Source organism: Mytilus galloprovincialis, chromosome 6 (genome assembly GCF_965363235.1).
Source record: "Mytilus galloprovincialis chromosome 6, xbMytGall1.hap1.1, whole genome shotgun sequence".
Taxonomy (NCBI): Eukaryota; Metazoa; Mollusca; class Bivalvia; order Mytilida; family Mytilidae; genus Mytilus; species Mytilus galloprovincialis.
The window spans coordinates 88726657-88752955 of record NC_134843.1 but is presented as its reverse complement, the minus strand read 5'-3'; the positions used below and the strand labels follow the sequence as shown (position 1 = coordinate 88752955).

The following is a 26299-nucleotide window of genomic DNA, read 5'->3' as shown; positions in this document are numbered from 1 at the left end:
AAACTAAGTGCATTTATAAGTAAAATACGGAAAAAATGGAATTTTATTTTCACAAAATTTACTTCTGGATACTATCTTATGATCATAAATAAGCTTCTGTCCAAGTTTGGTAGAAATCCAGGATAGTTTAAGAAAGTTATTTAAATTTTAAAAACTTTAACCACAGAGTGTATGTAATGTTTTCCCGCAGAAAAACTAAGTCCATTTACAAGTAAAATACTGAAAAAATGGAATTTTATTTTCACAAAATTTACCTCTGGATACTATCTTATGATCATAAACAAGCTTCTGTCCAAGTTTGGTAGAAATCCAGTAAGGTTTAAGAAAGTTATTAAAATTTCAAAAACTTTAACCACAGAGTGAATATTTGTGGACGCCGCCGACGACACCGACGACGACGGAATGTAGGATCGCTTAGTCTCGCTTTTTCGACTAAGTCGAAGGCTCGACAAAAATGATCCTCCGGAGAGTTCCCATAATAATAATAACATACATCATGAAGTACTTACAACATTATAGTTTTGATTAATGTCCAGTGGCCAATATTTCATGTATGCTCAGGACGAGAACAATTTAACAATGGTCCTGTAATAGATGTCATCCTGGTTAATTTGCCTTGCTACAGGGTCAGACAAAAGGGCAACGACGGCCCCCGCAATGAGTTTTAACATACAGAGAGCATGACACTCTCTCTACAAGAGGCATCATATATAACGTCTGAAATTAGTTGAATGTTACACACAATGACCAATCAAACAGACGTCCAACTTTAGCAAGGGTTTACTGATAGTTGGAAAAAGTGACCATAATTTTATTCCCACTTGCATTTAAAATATATTAAAACTCATTAGATCTTGAAATAGTCTAAGAACAGGTAATGCAACTAATGATTACCAAGGTTGGTTGGAAGATATGTATTGGTGAAAATTATGGGAATATTTACTCATACAAAATAAAGAAAATCTGATTCAGATGCCGAGTAGCGAACATTTTGTTAATCTAAATATACTTTTAGTTTTGTCGAATAACTAACATGGCGATACGCATCTTTGTGTTTTTCCAAAAGGAGGGAAATAAGAAAGTTATATAACTTCAGGCTCCAATTAGGCTTTACTGAATAAACGATTGTATGCAAGATGCTTGGTTTGGTGTACAGAATTATTTTGAGAAGAACATTTAAGTTTAGTTTGTCTTTAAGCAACAATGTTTGCTCTTGTTGAAGACAGAATTATTTGAAGTTCATACATTGAACTCTTAAACAGTGGTGAACCAAATAGAACTTTGTAAAGTTTGGTGCGTTCTCCGTTAGGAATCAGCAAAAAGTGTGCTGGTAAAAAGAAATAATGAAAACAAGTGCATTCCTATGACAGTGTCAATGCCAAGAGGAGTTGTGTCTATGAGTGGTCGTTCACGTGAAAATAGCGATGGTTCCATCTAGATGCTTCGCACAAGTATCTAGATGGTAAAAAATTCTTTAAATCTTTAGTATTCTGTCGTATTTTTAACCGATGGAATGTGCGTTTTCTTATGCTACTGATTTAAGCATCCATTTAATTGTTTGAAGCATCTAGATATTTGTGCAAATCAACTAGATACTTGTGAGAACCATCTAGATACTAATTAAAAGTAACTAGATGATTTCAAGAAGTATCTAGATTGTTGTTAAAAAATATCTAAACGGAAAAAAGTATCTAGACGAATCTTACCACCATCTTGATACTTACGAGAGGCATCTAGATACTTGTTGAAAGTTTCTAAATGCTTTCAACAAGTATCTCGATGGAAAAACCAAGTAGAAGAAACCATCGCTACTTTGACATGAACGGCCACTCATAGGTGTCTGTTGCTAGATTTTATTTTCATGTCACGCATGTATGCTGGTGTTGTCTAAAAGACAACCAATAAGTTGTGTTTTTAAAGATGTAACAAAGAACACAATATGAAAATAACTAAAATATAATTACAGACAAAAAGTTTGTTAAATGAATTATATGCAATTACAAATATTATCGCGTATGTAACATGCATGGACATGGCAGTTTGTATACATGATTGGTAGGGCATTTTTGTTTGATGTCCAGTGCATGGCAAATGTTTCATATTTATTTAGTTCATGTTTATTCTGACAGCACATTTTATCCATTTATATCGAAGTTTCAACCGCAATAGAGTATTTTTTGTATAGAAAATTATTACAGATAATGATTAGACAATTTTACCATCGATGTCTAATGCTAAGTTATAAACTTTAATTCGTAAATTCAGCTGATGACCGTAACTGCATTCACGGTCATCCCAAGATGTCGGATGAAAAATAGGTCAGTATTTGTATAGTTTGTTTAAGTGTTTCTAGATCATTTTCTTTACAAAGCATACACTGGTACGATGTAAATTTATATAAGATTCACACTAAAAACACATATTACTACCCAGAAATGTGTATTAAACGGGAAATTTGACTGAAAAAAATCAGTAAGATGACCGTAAATCATAATCGAGATGACCGTAACAGGATCAGCGATTCATTACAAGGGTGGCCGTAATTGGTTTAAAGATGGTCGTAATTTGTAAAGGATGACCGTAACGTTTAAAGGATGACCGTAACTTTTAAAGGATGACCGTCTATTCTAAGAAATATCCATATTTGTATTCATAGTTTTTTATTGAGTTTGTCTCAATAGGGGCTCGGTTAACGGATATAAATATATTTAATCAATTTTATTTAACTATTTGCCGTATTTTGAGTTTATGCAATGATAGTGAATTGCATATTTCTCGGAAATAATTTTAATATTCATTGATAACGACATTAAAATTTGAATACAAATTGACAGCGATACGACGAAAAGTTGAAAAAAAAACATTAATTAAACATATGAATATCCAGTAATCGAGCCTATGTGCATGGTTCCAGAGGAAGCACATAAAAATCTTAACATCTGCCAAAAAAATTTTGCTTTATAACCCCTAAAAAGTTAACTCCCTTACCCTTGAACAGTTTCTTAATATTAATCCAGAATGCCATCGTTTCTGGAACATATCTTGTAGAGTACATTGTTGAGGCTTGGAATAAAACCTTCCGACATCCAGTAACAAATGAAAAGCAATATGTTCAGAAAATATTCCATTAGTAGATATGGATTTCAATACGGAAATAAAGTCTTCGTATCGCCCTATCTCTTTTAGTTTTGCTTAAATATTTGGCAATAGTTCATAAATATAAAAAGAGAAGATGTGGTATGATTGCCATGAGACAACTTTCCACAAGAGACCAAAATGACACAGAAATTAATATCTATAGGTCACCATACGGCCTTCAACAAACGAAAAGTCCATACCGCATAGTCAGCTATAAAAGGCCCTTAAATAACGATGTAAAACAATTCAAACGAGAAAACTAACGACCTAATAAAGTCGTTTGACACCCTTCCTCTACATAATCGCCACTGACTTTCAAATTTGAGGAACATCTTTTGAATAATATATTTTGTTCTTATAAATTTATATTTTGCTTATAACCTTTTCCTTACAATATTTTAAGTTTTGTTACTTCAACTCCGAAATGTAGTAGTACAGACCGGTATGCAGAATGACCACTGTTTTAATCCAAAAATTTCTTTCTAAAACTAAATGTTTGTGGACAGACATGATTGTCTATAGTGTGTATCAAAAATGCTGTCTACATAAAACGACGTGAATTTGTTGGTGATATACTGATAAGATATGTGGGTCGTTTTCAAAAAATGTCGAATTTTCAGTACACCCATGCTAACTTTTTTATTTCTAATGGAAATTTCAGTTGTAATGGTTTAAATGAAAGCTTGTCGGATTTGTGATTCAGAACATTAATAATAAACATACCTCACATCTATTTTGATAAGATTAAACTGCATTTAAGACCCATTTTGGGGGTATTTGTCTGCGTACAGTGTCAGAAAAACACATTTCAAATGATTTTTTTGCGATTTTCTGATTGCCTTGATATCTGCAAAAGGGACTTTTTAAGAACGTTTAATATTACTCTAACGAAAAATCGTAGCTTCTATATCATTGTATGTAACATATTATCTACAAACTAAATTGAATCTGCGTACAGGAGGTTCATGTCTTTCCTGTTACCGCTACTTAAATCAGCCGTGAAATTATTCTCCCTATGAATATTGAATCAGTCAGTGTTGATCTCAAAAGTGCAAAGTAATCTTTACATTTAAAACGCCTCGTTTCTTGAACGACAGTGTAGAGAAAAGAAATTTCAAGATATTTAGTGAAAAAAATATAGCGTACTTTTTTTCATGTCTATGCTGTTACCACCAATTTTGATTAAATACACCAACAGTATACTTGTAAAAAGTGCAATAACGTGTTGGAAACCAAATTCACAATAGAAAAACATAATCACTTCACCAAAGGGAGTAGTTATTTCACAACAGCAATCAAAAACGAAGAAATTTGTCTATCCTGTTATGTCTATCCTGTTACTATGGTTGCTATGGTTACAGTAACAGGATAGACAATTGTAGACAAAAACGTCGTTAATTTTTTTATCTTAACATATAGGTGCAAAACGAATGAAATATTTCGTTGTTTGAAGTCATCTTAAGGTTATAACGTATTAATCTTCCCAATTAAGCATTCGCAGGTGCAATACTGATATCGGTAACAGGATAGACAAAAAGGTAACAGGATAGACTTTTATATAGTAATATATCAGAAACGTACGTTCCTGTTACCAATGAAATATAGAGAAAAGTAAACTAACTTATGAGGGATTTACTTGATGTTGGGTTTATTTGAAAGGGTGAAAAAATGCCGAACAATATAAATTGCTATCTTAGACTTGCATTACTGGTGGTAATTTTTACAACCTTTGAAAACCAATTTTTAGAGGCATTTTTCAGTACAACCTGTTAAATTGGCAAATAATCTATTATATTACAGAATGAATATATATAGAAGTTTATTCTCTTGAAAACCATCTAATTGTCTACGTAAAACAAGCTTACCATTTTATCTAAACCCTTTCCTAATAACCCAAAATTTCTTTTGAAAATGGTAACAGGATAGACAAAATAATGTACCACCGATCAAAAAATGTTTCAACATATTTTTGTATGACATCATTAAGATTGCATCTTTTAATATGTTGTTCTTAAAGTACTGTTTGTTTTGATTTGCTTATGTAGAGGGTTGTTTGAATAAGTAACTTTTAATAATATTTTCAATTTCAAAATTCGACATTTTTTGAAAATGACCCATGTACTTATCTAAAATAAGGAACATTTGCCATGGTAGTTGAAACGATATAATATCAATGGGTGTACATGCATTGGCATTTTTAAGCAGGTGTATTTATTATATGACATTAATAGGAATCTTTTGGCGTGTACTTGTAGGCTACATATGGTGAACTATGTACTTTTTCGTCTACCTATAGGATAATGCAGTCTTGTAAATACGTTTTATACCAACACGATTTACTATTTGATACAAAAAAGGTAATACAACAACAGATATTTCTTAGAATTGATCATCCTTTAAATGTTACGGTCATTTTTTATAAATTACGGTCATCCTTTACAAATTACGGTCACCTATTTCCCAATCACGGTCATCCTTGTTATTATGTTACGGTCATCTTGAAAATATTTTAATCACCATTTACGGTCATCTTACCGATTTTTTTAAATCCAATTTCCTGTTTCATACACATTTCTATAGGTAGAATTTTGCGATTTCCGTTTTTCGACAATTAAGTTCGTGTTCTATATATATATGAATCTAATGGTAAAATGACACTTTTTACAGTTTATTATTAATTATAATGAGAGACTGCTTGCCGGAAGAATAGCCAATACCTTTTCACAGTATGAACCTGTCAGTTTCCTTAAACGTGGTTGTATTGTTAGGACCAGATTTCGGATGTCAAACGATGCCTTTGCTCAGAAAAATCATGACATATGTTAAGAAGATCCTGCCATCCAAAGAATTCCAAACATTCTGGGACTATTATAGTCCCAGAAACATTAAAGGAAATAATAAATAAATAGTAATTAATAGTTATCCCATAAGGACGCGGTGTGTCAGTGTAAGATCACCCCGATGGCCGGAGGCCAGAGGGTCACAGTGATCTAACACTGACACACCAAGTCCGAATGGGATAACTATTTTACATCCCAGCTGTTTTAGATTAGACGGAAACCATTTACAATTCATAAAATCTAGTTTAAAATGCCACACAACCATTATAATATACTTTATATATTACTATATGATGTATACCCTTAATGACCCTCAAACACGATGAGTAGATATCAAATAATGTCAACTCGCCCCACTTGCCAATCGGCCCACACTATATCGCCACTTCATAAAAAAAATCGCCCTACTCTTGTTTATCGACTCGTCCCACTTTTGAAAAAGTGTAAAATCAAATTGAACAATCTGTCTGAAAACTCACTTATTCATGTTATTAACGAAGAAGGTTTAAACCCCACTGCATAAAGGTTTGACAACTCGTCCCACTTATAAAACGATCTTGCTTCCTTTAACTATGTCAAATTACTATTAATTCGTATCCAGTCGTCATGGAGTAGTGGTATGTGTCGTTGCTTGATGTGCTAAAGGTCTTGAGTTCGAATCCCAGCATATACACTGGATTTTTTCTACGTGAATTTTGATAGATAGTCTTTTCCCTATAATTAATTATAAGTTTTATAGTGGATTTGACATTCCCGCCAAAATGTTACAGAACAAAGGAAAGCATGCATAACAAAGAAACTCAAACTGGGGTGATCTGGTAGGGGTGATCCGCCTCAGATCACAAAGGAGCTGGGATGTAATTCAAGGGAGTTAAATTTTTATTGTTAAAAATCAATGCTTTCAGTTGTTCAGTTTTTGCTAGAAGGTTAAATGGCCTCCTTTGTTTTTGTGAACAATTCATTTCATTATAATGAGTTTCAATTTTCATTTTCAATTTTTCAAAAAATGCTAAAAAAAGATACTACATGTATATGTACTGGCAAAACGACTTTTTTCGAAAGTTAATTTGAGCTGGATTCACTTTGAATCCACTTTAATAAAGGTAATTTCAGTTACACGGTGGGTATGGTTGTCCTGCGAGAGAACGTACTGTGCTGGTGATTTGGTCCTGACGGGTGCTGGTGGGTCCTGATTCTGTGCTGGTGGGTTTGTTTACATTGTATCAGAACGGCAATAAAACGACTGTTTTGTTGCTTAATTTTTCGCTGATGTGTCATAAGTACCATGCAAAGTATATTACAACAATATTATATTGCAAAAGTCGTGCAAGTTCGTTAAACGGAATTGTCCTGACGCTGTGCTGGTGATAAGAAAAACGGTCCTGGTTCTGTGCTTTTATGTCCTGGTTCTGTGCTTTTATATTTTAGTTAAAACTGGCATATATTCAAGATCATTGATGCTGTACTGTTATTGACTAATTAGCTGTTGTCGGCTTTCTTGAAATTGACATTGTTGTGAATCTGTTTACTGTTATTATGAGAGAAAAAATACCCCTATTTTTTCTAAAAAAAAATTAAAATTAACTGTAATCTTATTTATTTGCATGTGAATGGAACCCTTCTTGCCCCCATTTAAGATAAGAAAATATGTTTACGATTTTCGGGATTACGATCATTTTGCAAGATCACCAAAATACGTTGTAGTTCATACAATACTTATATAAAGTAGATGATGTGGTATGTTTGTTGTCAATGGACAAATTTCCATAAGAAACCAAAGGAAGTATGTATTATCAACCATACGTCATCGTACGACCTTTAACAATAACCCATAAAATAAAAATGTAAAAGGTTTTACATAAAAATGGAGAGCAAAAATATAGAACAAAGAACTTTCTGAGCGTTTGAATCATGTCTTAAGCAGCTTAAAACACATTTGTTTGTCAACAATTGAGTGCTGACTATAAGAATGACAATAGTATTGCGGGTTTGTTTGTTTGGTGTTTTTTTTGGGGGGTGGGGGTGGGGTGGGGAGGGATGGAGATAAGTTAGAACGAGGTTACAGTGAAAGCTTGGAATAGTTTCCCGTAAGATTTAAAAGTTGTATTGTAAAAGAAAAATGTATCTTATAGCTGTTAAGAATCACTTGCTGTTAGATTTTTCCAACATATTTTTTTTTGTCTAAACGGTTTGTTTTAGATTTACGAGTTTGACTGTCCCTTTGGTATCTTTGGTCCCTCTTTTATCAGGTATATTTTTTTTCGAAAGTTCGATAGAACACTAAAAAAAATCACTATTTTATGAAAGGGCAGGCTAGAATATGTCAGAAAATGAAGACGAGATAACCTAGAGAACACTAACAAAATTACGATTTCTTAGTTTTTTTCATTTCAAAATAAATATTTTTGATAAAGAATTACAGGGGAGGAAGTGAACAATGTGTCCTTCTTTTCTATATTTAAATATTTTTCATGAATAAAAATAAAATGTGCCTTGATTATAATTGAAAATGAGTAAATGGAAAAAAATACCCAACTAAAATACACTTTTATTTTAATATTGGAAATATCACTAAGCTTTTAAGTTTTGTGTGTCAAACACACCATCTCTGTAGTAATGACTCCTTACTAAGATATTTCACTTCATTCATTTTTTTTACTGCATTTTTTTATATTGTGAATTCATAGAATTAATATATTATAATGTAGCCTTAATTTATATTTAAAAAAACCTGAATCTAAAACCAGATATATCAAACATTTTTGTTTCCATCTATCCGTTTTCAGGACTTTAACAATCAACAATTACACGCCTAGAAAATGCGTACTCGGCTGTCTGTAATCGACCATTTTTAGACACCACAGGCTCCTAAAAAAACAAGCCGGGGTGGGGGTTCAAAGATGCAAATTAAGTACTTATATCAATATTTTATCTTTTCGTGTACGGTTTATGACCCCTCCTGTGGCCTGTCAATTCCGAAATGTGCAAACTGCAATAGTATCAAAACAGCACAGACAATGAATAATAGAGATATAAGTTTGTACATATATCAAGGGGAAACTTCTTGCAAAGCATTATTATTTATAGTTCATTATTTATCGTATTTAGTAGATAAAGAGAATTTAGTGAAAATAAAATCACTATTTTTGTAGAGAATTCACAGACCTTTGTACAGAGATTTTTGTTATGTTTAGCATGGGATCAACACAATGGTTCATTACCGAGTAAAAAAAAATCAAAATGTCTATCTACCTTGCACATTTTAGAAAATTCAGATCAGATAACGAAACTGGTCCACAAACATTTATAAGCAATTTAAGATTGTGACATTCACAGTTTCCATTCACCACAAATATTCTCGTTACAACGAATCATTTTAAATACAAAAATACGTGTTGCAGCCTTTTGTTTATCTATTAATATAGGCAGTGGCTATTCGTCCGGCTAGCCGGACAAATAGTCAAAAATGTCTATTCATCCGGCAAGCCGGACAAATAGCATTTTTACGGTTTTTCGCTATTTGTCCGGCCAAGTATATAATGATGAAGATATAACATCGTGTTTTAAAGGTTTTGAATGAAGCACGGGTTGTTTTAAAATATGTTGTCTAACCTCGTTTTATGAAAAAAACCTCATTCTAATAAAAAAAATAAACTATACATTTGATTCAGATTTTTTTTTTATTCTAATATTCTAAAGGAGCTTGGGTATTGAATTTCCTGTAAGGTAAAATAGTCGGGCCAATCGTTATTTGCTTCATCTATGATTTCAAAAGATCCTGAATTTATAGTTTCAGTGAAGTTTGGTTAAAGCAAGGTCCTCATATGATTATGCCCGATTCTTCATTTAAATTGTTTGGGATTTTAATTCATATGAAATTTGAGAAGGGCAGGCACGTGTAACCTGTCCTCAAAAGTAGGATTGTGTTTTCAATAAGATTTTTTTAGAAAAAAAATATATATGAGATACAACAGAAAAAGGGGGGATTCCCAAACCGTGGTGTCTTATTCCCAGTCCGGGCATATCAGTATGTTCATAGATCTGCGTTGTAGTATAACTAAAAAATAATGCATCCAAGCCAGTTTGATCTAGTATTTTTTCCGAATGCGTTTTGCCTCCATAAGGTAAATGGGGGTAAATCTTCAATTTCACCTTAATTTCAGGCTTATCATCAACATGTATACGCGATTGCTCTGGAATCACTCCTATATACATTTGTTTAAAACAATCACATTCTCTCTGGGTTTCTCTCTACTATGACATCTTTAAATATGAATCACGATCTCCAATTCTCAACACGTCCATTGCATACGCACGTGTGTTATCCGACACCGCGTGTGTTATCCGACACCTCATCCGGGACACTTTCCACGTCACATGACACTTTTATTGATATTGAATATTTGCGCATCCGCAGACGGATGGCCGGACGAATAGAGATTTTTAACTATTCATCCGGCTAGCCGGACGAATAGACACTCCGATTAATATATGTATACGGATAAAGTTATGAAAGGCAGGAGGGTCTTCAGGGTGAGGAGTCCATGTCATCTGAAATAAATGCTAAGCATAGATCTAGAAAGCGTTAGATAATCATGACATTAATAAAAGTCTCTTCTTTTCTACTTTTTTCGAACAAATCGACACATAAAATGAATTATATAGTATTGTGGAATTTTTAACTTATTTTAGATACTATATATTGTTATCTGATATTGGACGAAAGATGTTGCCCTTTTATGTTATTATGTAATACAAGTTCAGATCATTTGAAAACACATGTTAAAAGCCAAATGGATGCACAAGAGCTAAAATAGGAGTTATAGATCCTGTTGGCAACAATTATCTGGCTAACTGTATTGATTTTGTAACATTTATTTCAAATATGACCAACTTCTTATCTAAAATCACCAGCACCGTATCAGGACCCACCAGCACAATGACAGGACCCACCAGCACAGTATCAGGACATGAATAAATTGAGAAAATGCTAAATTTTAATAAAATTGCAATGTTTTTTCACAAAATTGTTTTGTCGTGTGGATTGCGGTATAGAAAGCGGACTCAATGAGCATTTTTGTTTTATTTTTTCAGTTCGAGATTTTCTGAAAATGAGCATTTTTGTGTTACGCTTACTGAAACAGTTTAGAGGGTCAATTTTTTAATGGTTTATATATGGACCCATAAGAAACGAAATTGAAAAATCTCAACTGTTTTCTTCCATTTTTAATGAGTGAAAACGTCAAAAATCATCATTTTCGTCTTTGTTTACATTTTTTCATTGATCACCAGCACCCGTCAGGACCGAATCACCAGCACAGTACGTTCTCTCGCAGGACAACCATACCCACCGTGAGTTATATGTGTACCTATTGACAGAAAATAACCTTCCTGCAACAAGGAATCATTTACCTGTGTACAAAAATACCAAATGTTGGAAAAAGATGAACACACCAAGAGAATCACGATAATGTCTGGTGGTGTAATATGAACCGGCGTTGTCGATGACGAATATCATTTTGTTTTAGTTTGTCCTGAATACAGATGTGCAAGGTAACATTATTGACCAAAATACTACTTTGGGTCAAAAATCTATAAACTTGAATAGCTGCCAATAAAAGTCTGCGTAGAAATTAAGATGGCATACTAGATAGTAGTTATCAATGTATAATGTGTGATGTTCTCTACTGTTTATATATAACTGTGTCATATTGGTAATAAAACTTTGAATTGAATTGAATTGGTAATATACACATATTATATATATTTGTACAGCATGTATATGATTTTGCAAATAAATTATTACATTCATTTTGTATATTGCATGTGAAAATGAAATGGTGAATTTTGAATTTTTCCTAAGTTGTTTTTCAGGCAAGTTGTGATAATAAGTTAAGAATGTTAAGAAACTTATATTGACACCTGTAATGTAAGAGCCAGCACAAATAATTGATCAGTGCATGCACTCATCATACATCTGTCCGCACTTTTTCAATTTGATATAAATGAGGGTGTAATTGGAGGTTTACAGAATAGAAAATAAGTATAGAAAAAAATTAAACCCAAAATATAAAATTAGAAAATAATGAGGTACTAATATATAGAGAATAGAAAATAATGGACAAAAGGTATAAAAGAATAGAGAAAAATAGCGTAAAAGATTAAAGATCATTAAAGAATACAGAAATGAAGGAAACATCATCCAGACTGGCCCTCATAAATATAAGTCCTGCCACATATTAGCTGATTAACATCACTGTGACATGTGTACTGTCGTAATACCAACCATTTAAATCAGGTGTCTAATAAAACTCATAGCACATAAGATGTTAGCAACATGGGACCATTGATTATAATAATTGGATAAAAGGGTTGTACATCGTATCTGATGTAATTTATGATCCATTCAATTTGACATATCTCTGTTCTAATTACCGTTGCCGGATGAAATTTCCATCAACTTATTAAATGATAAGACGTGACCCATCACCACTGCTGAGTGAGTGACATCATTGTAGCGGCCTCTCATCATCATAGTACACATGATAATCATAATCCTTAACGATTTCACAGGTCTACAGCGCACCTACATCTATAACATACTTGACAGGTACTTTACTCAGCATTGTATTACTTATTGTTATTATTAGTTTTAGTGTTCACAATTATACACTTTCGCAGTAGCCGGGGATAGCCAGGCTATGGGGTAATTGCAAACAAAACTTATAATAAAGGACACTAGCGTCACTCACTACTAACTTGACCAGTTGGCCGCTAAACAGCTTTTTCAGGTTGTCTTTTTTCTTTTCACTTTAAAAAGTATTTTCTATCATGGTAAATTTGTGATACGGTTTGCTGAAATTTAGTGCTGCTTTTTATCAGAGACATATAATACAATTATAAAATAATTGTATTATGATATGTCTCTGTTTTTATTATTTATTTGGATGCTGCATGCCTTGTTGTATTTGTTGTTGCATATGTTTTTATATTCGGTGAAAAGCTCATTAGAGCTAATGTTTTTATTGTTTGTCAATATGCCAAATCAACAAAACAACTTACTTACTTACACTCCCCCCATTAGATTTGTGATGTTTTACATCCGTTTTCTTCGCTCCGCACCTGTAGCCCGCATTTGTTTTAATTTTAAAATGTTTCCCGAAAAAGTCTGCAAAGTTTTACAGAAAAAGAGCAGCGGCATCTCAGATTACCAAACTGTCTATTGTTTTAATGACCACCGACAATAAGCATTGTAAACATTAAGGTATAAATTTGTTTTGTGGCAAATAGAATATTCTTATATTTACAGTTCTCATAGAAACAAAATAATTTCTGCAACCCTTGCCTCGCGCCATCTTTATCATAAATCTATCACCCAGGCCCGAGTGCATTCTTCATTTTTGTTTCTTACAGAACGGAAAGTTGAATGAAAAAGTATTTTGCATTATGTATACTCGAGGGAATGTTTTTTTTTTAAATTTGTTCATTTCAGCATAAAGTTCAAATCACTCCATATGGCAAAAATTATGAATGAATGATATGCCAAATGGTGAACACTGTTCATGTCAACACCAGAATATCAAGCTGTTAACCTGGGTCTAGTGACAAGTCTTTATTAACAATTTTAACATCCTTTTAACATGTTTAAGAATGATATCTTAAGTTTTTTACAACAAATCAAAGGTGGTAAATTTGAAAATTTCCAAATTTCAATAAAACGTTTTTAGATAATGAAAAAACATTGTTTTGACGTTACACTTTGTACCCGAATTTCCATCAAACTTGCCCGATTCGGACTAAGATCGGGGATGATTTCCTTATCTACGTTCATATCCGTAGATAACTTATATTATTACAGGCATTGTTTCTTTGTACAATAACAGACACTGTTATTCACTGGGAGCTTTAAATTTCATTTTCTAGAGAAATCAAATACTCTTAGATTAATTTACCTGAGTAAAATAATATCTTCTATTAAATAAATGTTTTTATAAAGGGGCTCTAGCTACGGGATACTATGTATATAAAAACTCAAAAGTATGATTTTTTTTGTTCAATAATTAATGAAAGTGAAAAAGTAAAATAATAATTTGCTTTCATAAGCTAAAATTGTTCAATTTTGTCAAATTAAGCTAATAAACATTGATAATGAATTATTCACTTGCAAGTGAATAATGTGACCTCATTACTCATTAAATCCATATTCATGTGAACTCCATTGAAAATGAAACAAAGGTAAATAATTTGATTAACTGAATCAATCCACACAAAATCATTCTTATAAAGGTAAAAATGATGATAAACATATTTTTTTAATCTATAATACAAAATTTAACAGACCTATAAAAATCCAATTGCAGGAGTTGCTTAATCTATTTATATCTGTGTTTATGTTTACATCGCTTATATGGTCATAGAAGGTCAACTCGATAGTTAATTTGATGGCGTCTTGACTAAATTTCACATGAAACAAAGCAACATCTTATTGAGACCATGTCCTGTAAATTGTTTATTTGATATTTGATAGTTTGGAAAAATGTTTTACATTGTTATAAATAAAATATGAGAGTTTGAGTCAAATCGATGAACATGAATTTGGCAGCTAGTGCCCCTTTAACATTTAATAAATGAAAAATGGCCATTTTTGTGGAGCCTGCAATTTTTGTTGCAGAAAGCTCAACCTAGGTATAGTGATGCGACGGTGTTAGCTTACTTCTTAAAGCTTTATATTTTAGACGGTGGAAGACCTGGATGCTTCATACTTTGTATATAGATGTCTCATGTTACGAAGTTTCCGTCAGTCACATGTCCAATGTCCTTGACCTCATTTGCATGGTTTAGTGACCACTTGAAAAAAAAGTTCAGATTTTTTTGTAATGTTGAATTCTTCTCTCTTACATGTATTATAAGGAATAGGATAACTATATTTGATATGTGCATACCTTGCAAGGTCCTCATGTCTGTCAGACAGTTTTCACTTGACCTCAACCTCATTTCATGGATCAGTGAACAAGGTTAAGTTTTGGTGGTCAAGTCCATATCTCAGATACTATAAGCAATAGGGCTAGTATATTCGGTGTATGGAAGGACTGTAAGGTGTACATCTCCAACTGGCAGGTGTCATCTGACCATGACCTCATTTTCATGGTTCAGTGGTTATAGTTAAATTTTTGTGTTTTGGTCTGTTTTTCTCATACTATATGCAATAGGTCTGCTATATTTGTTGTATGGAATGATTGTAAGGTGTACATGTACATGTCTAGGGGCAGATGTCATGTGACCTTAACCTCATTTTCATGGTTCAGTGGTCAAAGTTAAGTTTTTGAGTTTTGGTCTTTTTATCTAATACTATATGCCATAGGTCAACTATATTTGGTTTATGGAAATATTTTATGATCATTATGTCAGTCGCGCAGGTTTTATATGACCGTAACCTCATTTTCATGGTTCATTGCACAGTGTTAAGTTTTTGTGTTTTGGTCTATTTTTCTTAAACTATAAGTAATAGGTCAACTATATATATATGTTGTATAGAAGCATTGTTAGCTGTACATGTCTGCCTGGCATGGTTCATCTGACCATGACCTCATTTTCAAGGTTCATTGGTCTTTGTTTAGTTATCTTGGTTAATGTTAAGTTTATGTGACAGTTGTAATAAAGCTTAGCTTTATACTTAGGACTATCAACATAATATCAATGATTAGTATAGAAGGCGAGACATTTCAGCGTGTGCACTCTTGTTTATATTAAGGCCTTCTAAAATATAATACTTCTACAAAAAAATCATATTTTATTAGGAAAAATGCTAAAAAATTTCAAAAACTCAACTTTGGCATGACACGGGTTATGTTCTTCTCATACTGTATTTGTTATGATGGTATGATACTAAACCCCTCAGGGGGAGGATTGTGCCTGATATTCATATGATGAAGACATAATTTTTCAATCAGTTTAATTGAGGTCCGGAGCTGGCATGTCAGTTAACTGCTAGTAGTCTGATGTTATTTATGTATTATTGTCATTTTGTTTATTTTATTTGGTTACTTCTTCTGACATCAGGCTCGGACTTCTCTTGAACTGAATTTTAATGTGCGTATTGTTATGCGTTTACTTTTCTGCATTGGCTAGAGGTAAAGGGGGAGGGTTGAGATCTCACAAACATGTTTAACCCCGCCGCATTTTTGCGCCTGTCCCAAGTCAGGAGCCTCTGGCCTTTGTTAGTCTTGTATTATTTTAACTTTAGTTTCTTGTGTACAATTTGGAGTTTAGTATGGGGTTCATTATCACTGAACCAGTATATATTTGTTTAGGGGCCAGCTGAAGGACGCCTCCAGGTGCGAGAATTTCTCGTTGCATTGAAGACCTGTTGGTGACCTTCTGCTGTTGTCTGCTCTATGGTCGGGTTGTTGTCTCTTTGGCACATTCCCCATTTCCATTCTCAATTTTATTAAATGATTAAAACTGTTTATATTTAAAAAGAAACTTTTTTCTCTTTAACAAATAAATTAATCCTTGAGAGATGATAAAGGTTCTAGTGAATAATGGTGTCTATTATGGTACAAAGAAACAATGTCTGTTATAGTGCTTTCCAGTTATCATGATCATTTTTGTCTGAAGCTTCAACGGTGAATTGAGCATAAGATAAATCTGGGTTTTTGACAATGCTTGAAGGTGTGGAACAGTGCATTATTTAGCATGGTTCTAATTTTGATTTGTTTAAATCTGATAATGTTGTTCATGTATTCATTTGATTACATTTTTATTTAATATTTATGCACTGAAATGGAATATATATTTTTTCCCATATATTTTAGAATCAGAAATGGAGGACACTTCAAGGTTAAAGGCTCCCAGGAAACTGAAATTATCAAAGCCAAGGCCAAGAACAAAAGGTTTGTCAAGATTCTATCTAGACACTGTCAGGGTCATGCAGTATACTTACTGTACATGAACTGTGTTGCATCACTTAGGCCAAATAAAATAATATGTGTGATTCCTATTACATCTTTGAAAATAAAAGTTTCACAAGTGTTTTTTTTTTTAATATTTGTTTAAAAATAGAAATTAGTTTGTGTTTTGCATTTTGATTTTTTGAACAAGATAATAATTCAGTTGGAGGCACTTAATTATAATTATTTACATGTTTTGCTAAATAAATTCTGGTTCACAAGCAACCGCTGATATCTTTCGGCACAAATTAGTCTCTTATCCTCAAAAAATATTCATTTAAATTTATTAATTTTAAGCTATATATTTTAAATAAGATCTTAATATTTTATTTTCACTTTCCTCTGAAGTGTCTTAAGTCTTTGTTTTCACTTTCCTCTGAAGTGTCTTAAGTCTTTGTGAGTAATAGTTCTTACTAACTTAACTTAGTCCATAAAGTTGTGTCTTCTCAATCAGATACTGTAAGTATTGAGAAATCAATAATATACAAAATGTAATCATTATATCTATTTTTAGACTTGAATCAGAATAACATTCCAGTTAAGCCATTCAGCACTGATGACTTCCCTGTACCTAGATCTTCCCATGATACATTACTACAGGAAGAAAATTATGACATCAGGGGAGATAATATTGAATGTTCAAGTATATCATCTGACTCTTCTGATATCTTGAACACAAAATATATCAACATGTCTTTTGATCAGAACAGAAACTGTTACCTTTCAAGTAGACGAAGTTCAGAAGCCAGTTCTATTTGCAGCAATCCTGAGGATATGAATGCCAACACAAGTAATATTCTTAGAACACTAACATCTTTGTCGGATGAACTAATTTTATACATATGTTCTTAATGTAAGAATTCTTGCAATAATGTTATACGAGACCTACTCTACTAACAACTAACAATTAGAAAGAAAATTTGTTTCTTTACTATTTTCAACCACATTTTCTTTAAAAGGTAGAAGTTACAAAATTCCATTCTATTTCCAGAATTAAACTTTTCTCTGTTCTACTGCCCCATTGAATAAATACAATAGCTAGTGTTTGCCTATGTAGTTGGTTACCACATTAATTTTCCTGGGTACCATGTATGGTTTTAAGGTTGAATGTATGTGATTTTAAGGTCCTATGTGTGTTTATAAAAATATATTATTGATATTGAATAAATAACACATCATATGTAGGTTTTTTTTTAGTTGACACATTTATTTTCATCTATTTAGAAGATCATTTTTTCTCTCCGTTAAATCAATCAATGAGTGATGGATTTCTCTTAGAAGTAATTTAAAGGTCCCAGTGAATGAACTTAACAGAGAAAAATTGCTATTCTATTTATTAAGTAAGACAATAGATCTAGAACTGACATAAGTTTAAATGCCTTGACCAAGAAGAGATGACTATGGAAAAGTTGCATTTGGTTGGTAATAATACCATAATGAAAACTCTTAAGGCAATGATAATGATATATTATTTAATTAATTTCTAAGCTAAGAAAAGAGAGACAAAAGATATCAAATTGACATTCAAACTTTCAAGTTTAAAACAATCTGCCAACCCAATGGCAAAAACATAATATATTGAAAAGACACAACATACTAAAAGCCACCGTGCAAGGGCTGTATATCCAGTCAAGGTCGTTAAAAACTTCCATTTGTTGTTGCATACTAAAACTAAAGACTGCCATTTCTCTGCATGTTTAAAATTCTGTACAATTTCTAAAATAGGAATTTATGACGTTGACATCATAATAACAAAAAACAACTTTTGTATTATTGTTTGTATGAGACAATTAATGTCATAGAATATGGATCCATCAGTTTATAGTAACTTGTGAATTTAATTGTAGCTTATGACATATCAAAAATGAGGGCTCCAAGGAAAGTCAAACTGACCAAACCTAGACCACTTAAATCAAAATCAGACGAAAATGGAAATGAAAAAGAGATGAAAATTGAAATAAATCAAGATGAACAGAATAGCAAAGGTAATTGAAAGGGTGTGGCGAACAATGATTTCCTTAAAAATGGGGGATAAAATGAGGAAATTTTGGAAAATAGTAATTTTAAGTTCTAATTTAATTTTTAAATGTTTTGTTTTGTTTTTTTTTTGCTGAAAATTTAAAAAAGAATACCTCAAAGTATTTTTAATCAGTAGATTCTTTTTTTCAATTTACCTTTTTAAAACGAATAGATAATTATTACTTTGCAACTTACCATTTATTATTGTGATTATATTGTTTGATAAGTAAAGTATGCCCCTGTATTTCTCCTTAAAGATTGAACTGTCAATTATTTTTAGCAGCCATTTCTTTAATGATGTGAAATTGATTATTTGATGGGTAACAATGACTGATTTCTATTTCAGATCTGATGGATAAGATAAGTGACCTAATGTCACAGTTAAAGCAAGGTTCTTTATCGGCCAATAATTGTTTACATCTCCGTGATCTGCTGGCAGCTCATTGTCCACATTTAGAACTCATCAATAAAGGTAAGCATTATATCATTAGGTAAGTGATACTGTGGATATATTGATATTGGTGGGATACCAATTTTCGTGGATTTTGTGGGTACAGGCAAACCTCAAATTTAAATGGTCAAAGATTTACAAATTTTTATAAGAAATGCTTGCAGTCTGCCAAAACAATGAAGTTAAATATCCAGAGAAATGCAAGTTTTTTCTCAAACCACGAATATTGGTACCCATGAAAATAAATGAATCCACAGTAGGAAAACTCAATTCCATGTTTAGAAAATCTTATTATTGCATTTTATATTGGCATTTTTGTTTACAAGAGTTCAGATTTTTTTAATACACAAATATTTATTTCATGCTCTTTTTTTTTATAAACTCATGATGAAGGTAACAAAAATAGACGTCTTCAAACATTACTTCTTTATCTTATGATAATTAAAATTGAATGCACAAAAAATTCCCCTGTATCAAACCCAATAACAGCAAATTTTAGGGTGTATAGTAAAAAAAAACCTCCACTTTATATTACTTTTAATGGAAATAAAAGTTATCCCCACTTCATATAAATAGTTCTACTACTGTAATTGCTAGCCAGTTAACACTGAGGTTGTAAGTTCAAACCCCGCTCATGCAGGTGCACTTGACTCCAATTTTAATTGACTAGGATTGTCAGTTTTCCTATTGAAGGTTGGTGGTTTTCTCCAGACACTCCGGCTTCCTCCACCCATAAAAATTGACCGCCACAAAATAGCCCAAAAGTGAAGCTTAAAATTGCTGTGAAAACACCATCTATAAATCAATCAATCCACGAAAAGGCACATTGTCAACTTGTATTAAATATCCTTCTCATGCATGAAAAAAGATGGTAGATATGTTTATGTTTGACTGTTTTGTCCAAAGATATGTTTATGTTCAAGTTTGACTGATTTGAACAAATATATGTTTATAAAATTGAGAATGGAAATGGGGAATGTGACGAAGAGATAACAACCCGACCATATAACAGACAACAGCAGAAGGTCACCAATAGGTCTTCAATGCAGCGAGAAATTTCCCACACCCAGATGCTTTATGTTCATCTTTGACTGTTTTGTCAAAATATATGTTTATGTTCATCTTTGACTCTTTTGTCCAAATACAATTTCAGAATATATTGATAGCTGTTTCCGACATATAGAAGAGGTATTAAAAGAGAAAAAACAGCAAGATAAATTGGTTCTTGTCAGTTTGAGGGACCTCATTGCTTTACGACAGAGAGCATGGCAACCATATCCAAAACCACCAACCAGTAGAGTAAGTGATTTTCTGGGATAAAAAAAAAAAAAATTTATTTTCTACATGCTTTTTTAAAAATGCTTTGTCATGTTTGTTTGAAGTTCCTGTTTTTAGCTCACCTGGCCCGAAGGGCCAAGTGAGCTTTTCCCATCACTTGGCGTCCGTCGTCCGTCGTCTTCGTCGTCCGTCGTCTGTCGTCCGTCGTCGTTAACTTTTACAAAAATCTTCTCCTCTGAAACTACTTGGCCAAAATCATCTTTGGGATATCTAGTTTAAAAAATGTGTGGCATGACCGGGCCAACCAACCAAGATGGCCGCCAAGGCTAAAAATAGAACATAGGGGTAAAATGCAGTTTTTGGCTTATAACTCAAAAACCAAAGCATTTAGAGCAAATCTGACATGGGGTAAAAATGTTTATCAGGTCAAGATCTATCTGCCCTGAAATTTTCAGATGAATCGGTCAATCAGTTGTTGGGTTGCTGCCCCTGAATTGGTAATTTTAAGGAAATTTTGCTGTTTTTGGTTATTATCTTGAATATTATTATAGATAGAGATAAACTGTAAACAGCAATAATGTTCAGCAAAGTTAGATTTACAAATAAGTCAGCATGACCAAAATGGTCAGTTGACCCGTTTAGGAGTTATTGCCCTTTATAGTCAATTTTTAACCATTTTTCGTAAATTAAAGTAATCTTTTACTAAAATCTTCTCCTCTGAAACTACTAGGCCAAATTAATCCAAACTTGGCCACAATCATCTTTGGGGTATCTAGTTAAAAAAAAATGTGTGGCGTGACCTGGTCAACCAACAAAGATGGCCGCCACGGCTAAAAATAGAACATAGGGGTAAAATGCAGTTTTTGGCTTACAACTCAAAAACCAAAGCATTTTGAGGAAATCTGACATGGGTTGAAAATGTTTATCAGGTCAAGATCTATCTGCCCTGAAATTTTCAGATGAATCGGTCAATCGGTTGTTGGGTTGCTGCCCCTGAATTGGTAATTTTGAGGAAATTTTGCTGTTTTTGGTTATTATCCTGAATATTATTATAGATAGAGATAAACTGTAAACAGCAATAATGTTCAGCAAAGTTAGATTTACAAATAAGTCAACATGACCGAAATGGTCAGTTGACCCCTTTAGGAGTTATTGCCCTTTATAGTCAATTTTTAACCATTTTTCATAAATCTAAGTAATCTTTTACAAAATCTCCACTGAAACTACTAGGCCACAACCATCTTTGGGGTATCTAGTTTGAAAAATGTGTCCGATGACCTGGCCATTCAACCAAGATGGCCGCCACAGCTAAAAATAGAACATAGGGGTAAAATGCAGTTTTTGGCTTATAACTATGAAATCAAAGCATTTAGAGCAAATCTGACATGAAGTTAAATTGTTAATCAAGTCAATATTTATCTGCCCTGAATTTTTCAGATAAATTGGACAACTGGTTGTTGGGTTGCTGCCCTCGAATTGGTAATTTTTAAAGAAATTTTGCCGTTTTTGGTTATCTTGAATACTATTATAGATAGCGATAAACTGTAAACAGCAATAATGTTCAGCAAAGTAAGATCTACAAATAAGTCAATATGACCTAAATGGTCAATTGACCCCTTAAGGAGTTATTGCCCTTTATAGTCAATTTTTAACAATTTTCATTAATTTGGTAAATTTATGTAAATTTTTACCAAATATAGTTCTCTGTTACTAATGGGCAAAGTTCATTATAGATTTAATTGTAAGAAGCAAAATCGTTCAGTAAAGTAAGAACTTCAAACACATCACCATCACCAAAATACAATTTTGTCATGAATCCATTTGTGTCCTTTGTTTGATATGCACATAGACCAAGGTGAGCGACACAGGCTCTTTAGAGCCTCTAGTTGGTAAACACACAATTTTAAAACATTCACTTCTTTAATATAAATTGTGGGTTATAACCATTGGAAGGAATTTGCATGGCATATATATTTGCAACCCTACTGCATATTACGAAAGCTTTTTTTTCAAAACAGCATGATATGTACTGGTTTATAGGATTTTTGCATATTGATAGTATCAACTATTAATTAGCATTGTAGTATGAAGTGAGTTAAAAGTTAAACAATTGTTATTTTACATTTTCATTCGATGAAAATTTCAAAAGAAGTAATTTTATGGTTCTCACCCTTCAAACAATAATTTTCATTTTATAAGCTTGCTGGAAGCAAACTTATTATGCTCCTTTCAAAATTGTCATAATCAGGTTGAATATAATGACATTGGTGTGATAAGTCCAAGTGTAAATGCTATGAAGACATTAAAATTACAACACAAAAGTTTGGGAGCATGGACCTGCCACTTGAGTTTTTCACTAAATCTTCAGGGCTGATCTAAAGAAAGAAAAGATCCATAGTGATTTTAACTCTTCATCATTAAAAATACAAATTTAAATGTGAAATAATAAAATTGTTGTATAGGTCACATGTATTAGAGTTGAAATTGAACAGAATAGATTGTTTTAATATTTTGCATGTAATAAGTAAATAAATATTGGCGAAATTGTAGTTTAAAAGTCGCTAGTAATTCAAAGTTTTTTTTATAGTATAATTATATCTTTGCATGTTGACGGAAGCTTATATCGCCTGACTGCATGATTGTTGTTTATATGATATCTTTCAGAAAAAATCTATAACTTGGAGTGAAATTAAAGAAGGAATTCCTTACAGAGATTGCATGTTGAATGATTCTACCCACATACCATTAGTACAAAATCAAATGGTAATTGTTAAAATTGAATTTAATAACTATTCCCGTTGAAACTGCAGATTTTGGTTTATTTTAATTCATATGAAAATATATTATATCTGTAGTTGTGTGTTTTTGTTGATTGCAAGTTTCCTATTCTTTTTCCATTTTGTTTCTTTCAATGAATATGAACTTACTTTTATAGTTTTCCATCCACATTTTTAAAACTTTATGTTAATTTAACTCATTTTTGTCAAGCCTGCAACTTTTGTAGCAAAATCCAGACATAGCGATCCTACATTCGGTGGTGGCGGTGTCCACAAATATTCACTTTGTGGTTTAAGTTTTTTTAAATTTCAATAACTAACTATCCTGGATTTCTACCAGAAGTGGACAGAAGCTTATTTATATCACATGATAGTGCCCAGAAGTAAATTTTGTAGAAAAAAAATCTGTTTATTCGTTTTTTGCTTATAAATGGACTTAGTTTTTTCGCCAGTTTACATTACTTTCACTCTGGTTAAAGTTTTTAAAATTTTCATAACTTTCTAAAACTGCTATCCTGGATTTGTACCAGACTTGGACAGAAGCTAGTTTATTATCAAAAGCTAAGATCTAGAAGGGCATTTTGTAAAAAAAATTATTTCCTGTTTTTTAGTATTACTCATGATCATAAATGGATTTAGTTTTTCGGCCAGGTAACATTACATACAGTCTGTAGTTAAATTTTTTGAAACATCTATAAAATTCTTAACCATCCTGGATTTTGACCAAACTTGGATAGAATGTTTTGGTACCTATATTTCCCCAAAAAATTACAACTGTAATAATTTATTTAAAACAGTATTAGTATCACAAATGTATGAGATTTGACCCAAGTTCACATAAATGATATTGAATAACAACATATTAATTATAGAGTGTGGATTCTGGCATAGATATAGAAGATAGTATAGATGTGGAAGACCAAGTTCTATGGGATACAGAAGAAGATTTTGAAGATGACTTAACCAATGAAATGTAAGTTTGAAAAATTCAGAAATTGACTTAACCAATGAAATGTAAGTTTGAAAAATTTTGAAATTTGGAGGCAGAACTATTGAAGGGACAATCAAATAATTTGTGTAAATATTTTATGATTATATCCAAATATGTATTTTTAAACCTTCCAATAAAATTAAGGGATTTGCTTATATATTCAATATAGCAAGGACCAAACCAAGATGATTCCTCCATGTATTTTTTTTTAATGTTTTGATCATAATTTATTTCTTACAATTTTCATATTTCAGTTTGTCACAGTGCAATAAAACTAAAGATGGAGAGAAAGAAAGTAAGTAACATGTATTTTCTGTTAGTCATCAGAGAATATGTGAAAAAATTAAAAGTGGATAAAATTCACTGTTGACTTACCAATAAAAATATGTCATCTCTAGATTCAACACACCAAAAATGTTTCCTTTACATACAGATTATTTAACAAAAATGATCTACATTGAAATTGGGAAAGCTTATCACATCTTTTTTATATTTGTTGTCCAATGTCAATGCGTACAAATAATGATGAAAACTTGAATTCTGGGTTATTATTTTTGCTTAAATTCTAATTCGTAAACTCAAAAGAACATAAAATATTTATCAAATAACCACAAACTCTTACATGGGAGACACCACTTGCAGAGACAAGTGCACATTTTATTATAAATATGAGTATAATATTGTTGAAAGTTCATATAAATACATAGCTATTAAGCAGCTTGTACTGGTTTCCTTATATTGTGGTCCAAAAATCTGAAAACAAATAATATGATTAATAATATTATTATTTTTTTTATTTTTTGGGTGGGCAAATGCTACTGTACACTTTGACTGCAATGGCTCAAATGACTTTAAACACCTGAGTTAACTCTTGCATGAACTCCATATCCCAATCAAACCAACCTTACTATGATTAACCAAACACGTGTTAACTATAAACCAACATTTTACATGTTCGATTTTGTACAACTTTGATAAATACATATACATACCGGATTTTACCAAACATTGCAGTTTTTACAATAGTTTTAAAATACTAAAAAAATTCTCTAAAATTTTTCCTAACAAAATATATAAAAAAAAACATGGGGATTCAAAATTTACCATTGTTACAGATTTTGATTTTTTTATTATCCAAATTTAAAATTAATTTACACACACTGTCCTAACAATCTCTAAATACCTTCAAAATTTAAGTTTTTGACTTATTCATATGTAATAAATTTTTAAAAAATGGACCGACTTTAAATTAATCATGAAAAATAAATTACTGGTTAAATTTTTTAAAATAACGCATTGGTAAAACCAAGTTTTACATTATTTACAGGATCACCAAGTCCACAGAGTGTTATTGAAGCTGTCAAAGGACTGAAAATAGTAGGGGAAGACGAGGAATTTGTCAAGGTATTTCTTAACTTATTGATAAGCTTTCATGAGCTGCTATACAATATACCGGATTATTCATTAAAATGGAGCACAGGTTTTATTGTCATGTACAACTTAAAAGTTACTGTCTTGTGATACTTTATGCAAAGTCAGCATAAAAATACAAAAATCTAAAATCAATATGTGGTATGATTGCTAATGAGAACTCTCCACCAAGGGAACACATGCCATAGATGTAATCAGCTTTAGGTCTGTATATGTTCAATGCAGCCAATTGTAGATTCATAAAGCTTTAAAAACGTTAATGTTGATACTATATAGATTTTTTTTTTAAAATGAAGTTCAATAACTTTAATATATGTACTAAATATTTCAATTTTATCTGAATTGAGGAAAACATTCATACCTCATTTATCAAACATTCTAGTTGGCAGTAATCTTCTTTAGGACAGTTCAACAAAATCATACAT

At 31.9% G+C, this 26299-nt stretch overlaps 1 protein-coding gene across 5 annotated transcripts in view; it reads left to right on the top strand.

Moving 5' to 3' along the window:
- The first annotated feature begins 5262 nt into the window (after positions 1–5262).
- The window catches only part of LOC143080627 (uncharacterized), a 29442-nt gene continuing 8405 nt past the window's right edge, over positions 5263–26299 (top strand). The window contains exons 1-12 of one of the 5 annotated variants that reach the window (XM_076256556.1): positions 5263–5495; positions 11358–11531; positions 12552–12588; positions 16793–16870; positions 17442–17717; positions 18775–18912; positions 19293–19418; positions 20551–20696; positions 23340–23438; positions 24325–24425; positions 24698–24738; positions 25771–25847. In XM_076256556.1, the coding sequence (XP_076112671.1) occupies positions 11523–11531; positions 12552–12588; positions 16793–16870; positions 17442–17717; positions 18775–18912; positions 19293–19418; positions 20551–20696; positions 23340–23438; positions 24325–24425; positions 24698–24738; positions 25771–25847 (1128 nt within the window). In that variant the 5' untranslated portion in view covers positions 5263–5495; positions 11358–11522. Of the gene's footprint in view, positions 5496–11357; positions 11532–12551; positions 12589–13117; positions 13243–13642; positions 13662–16792; positions 16871–17441; positions 17718–18774; positions 18913–19292; positions 19419–20550; positions 20697–23339; positions 23439–24324; positions 24426–24697; positions 24739–25770; positions 25848–26299 lie in introns of those variants that run through there. The other 4 variants (XM_076256560.1, XM_076256558.1, XM_076256561.1 and 1 more) reach the window with 4 other exon arrangements.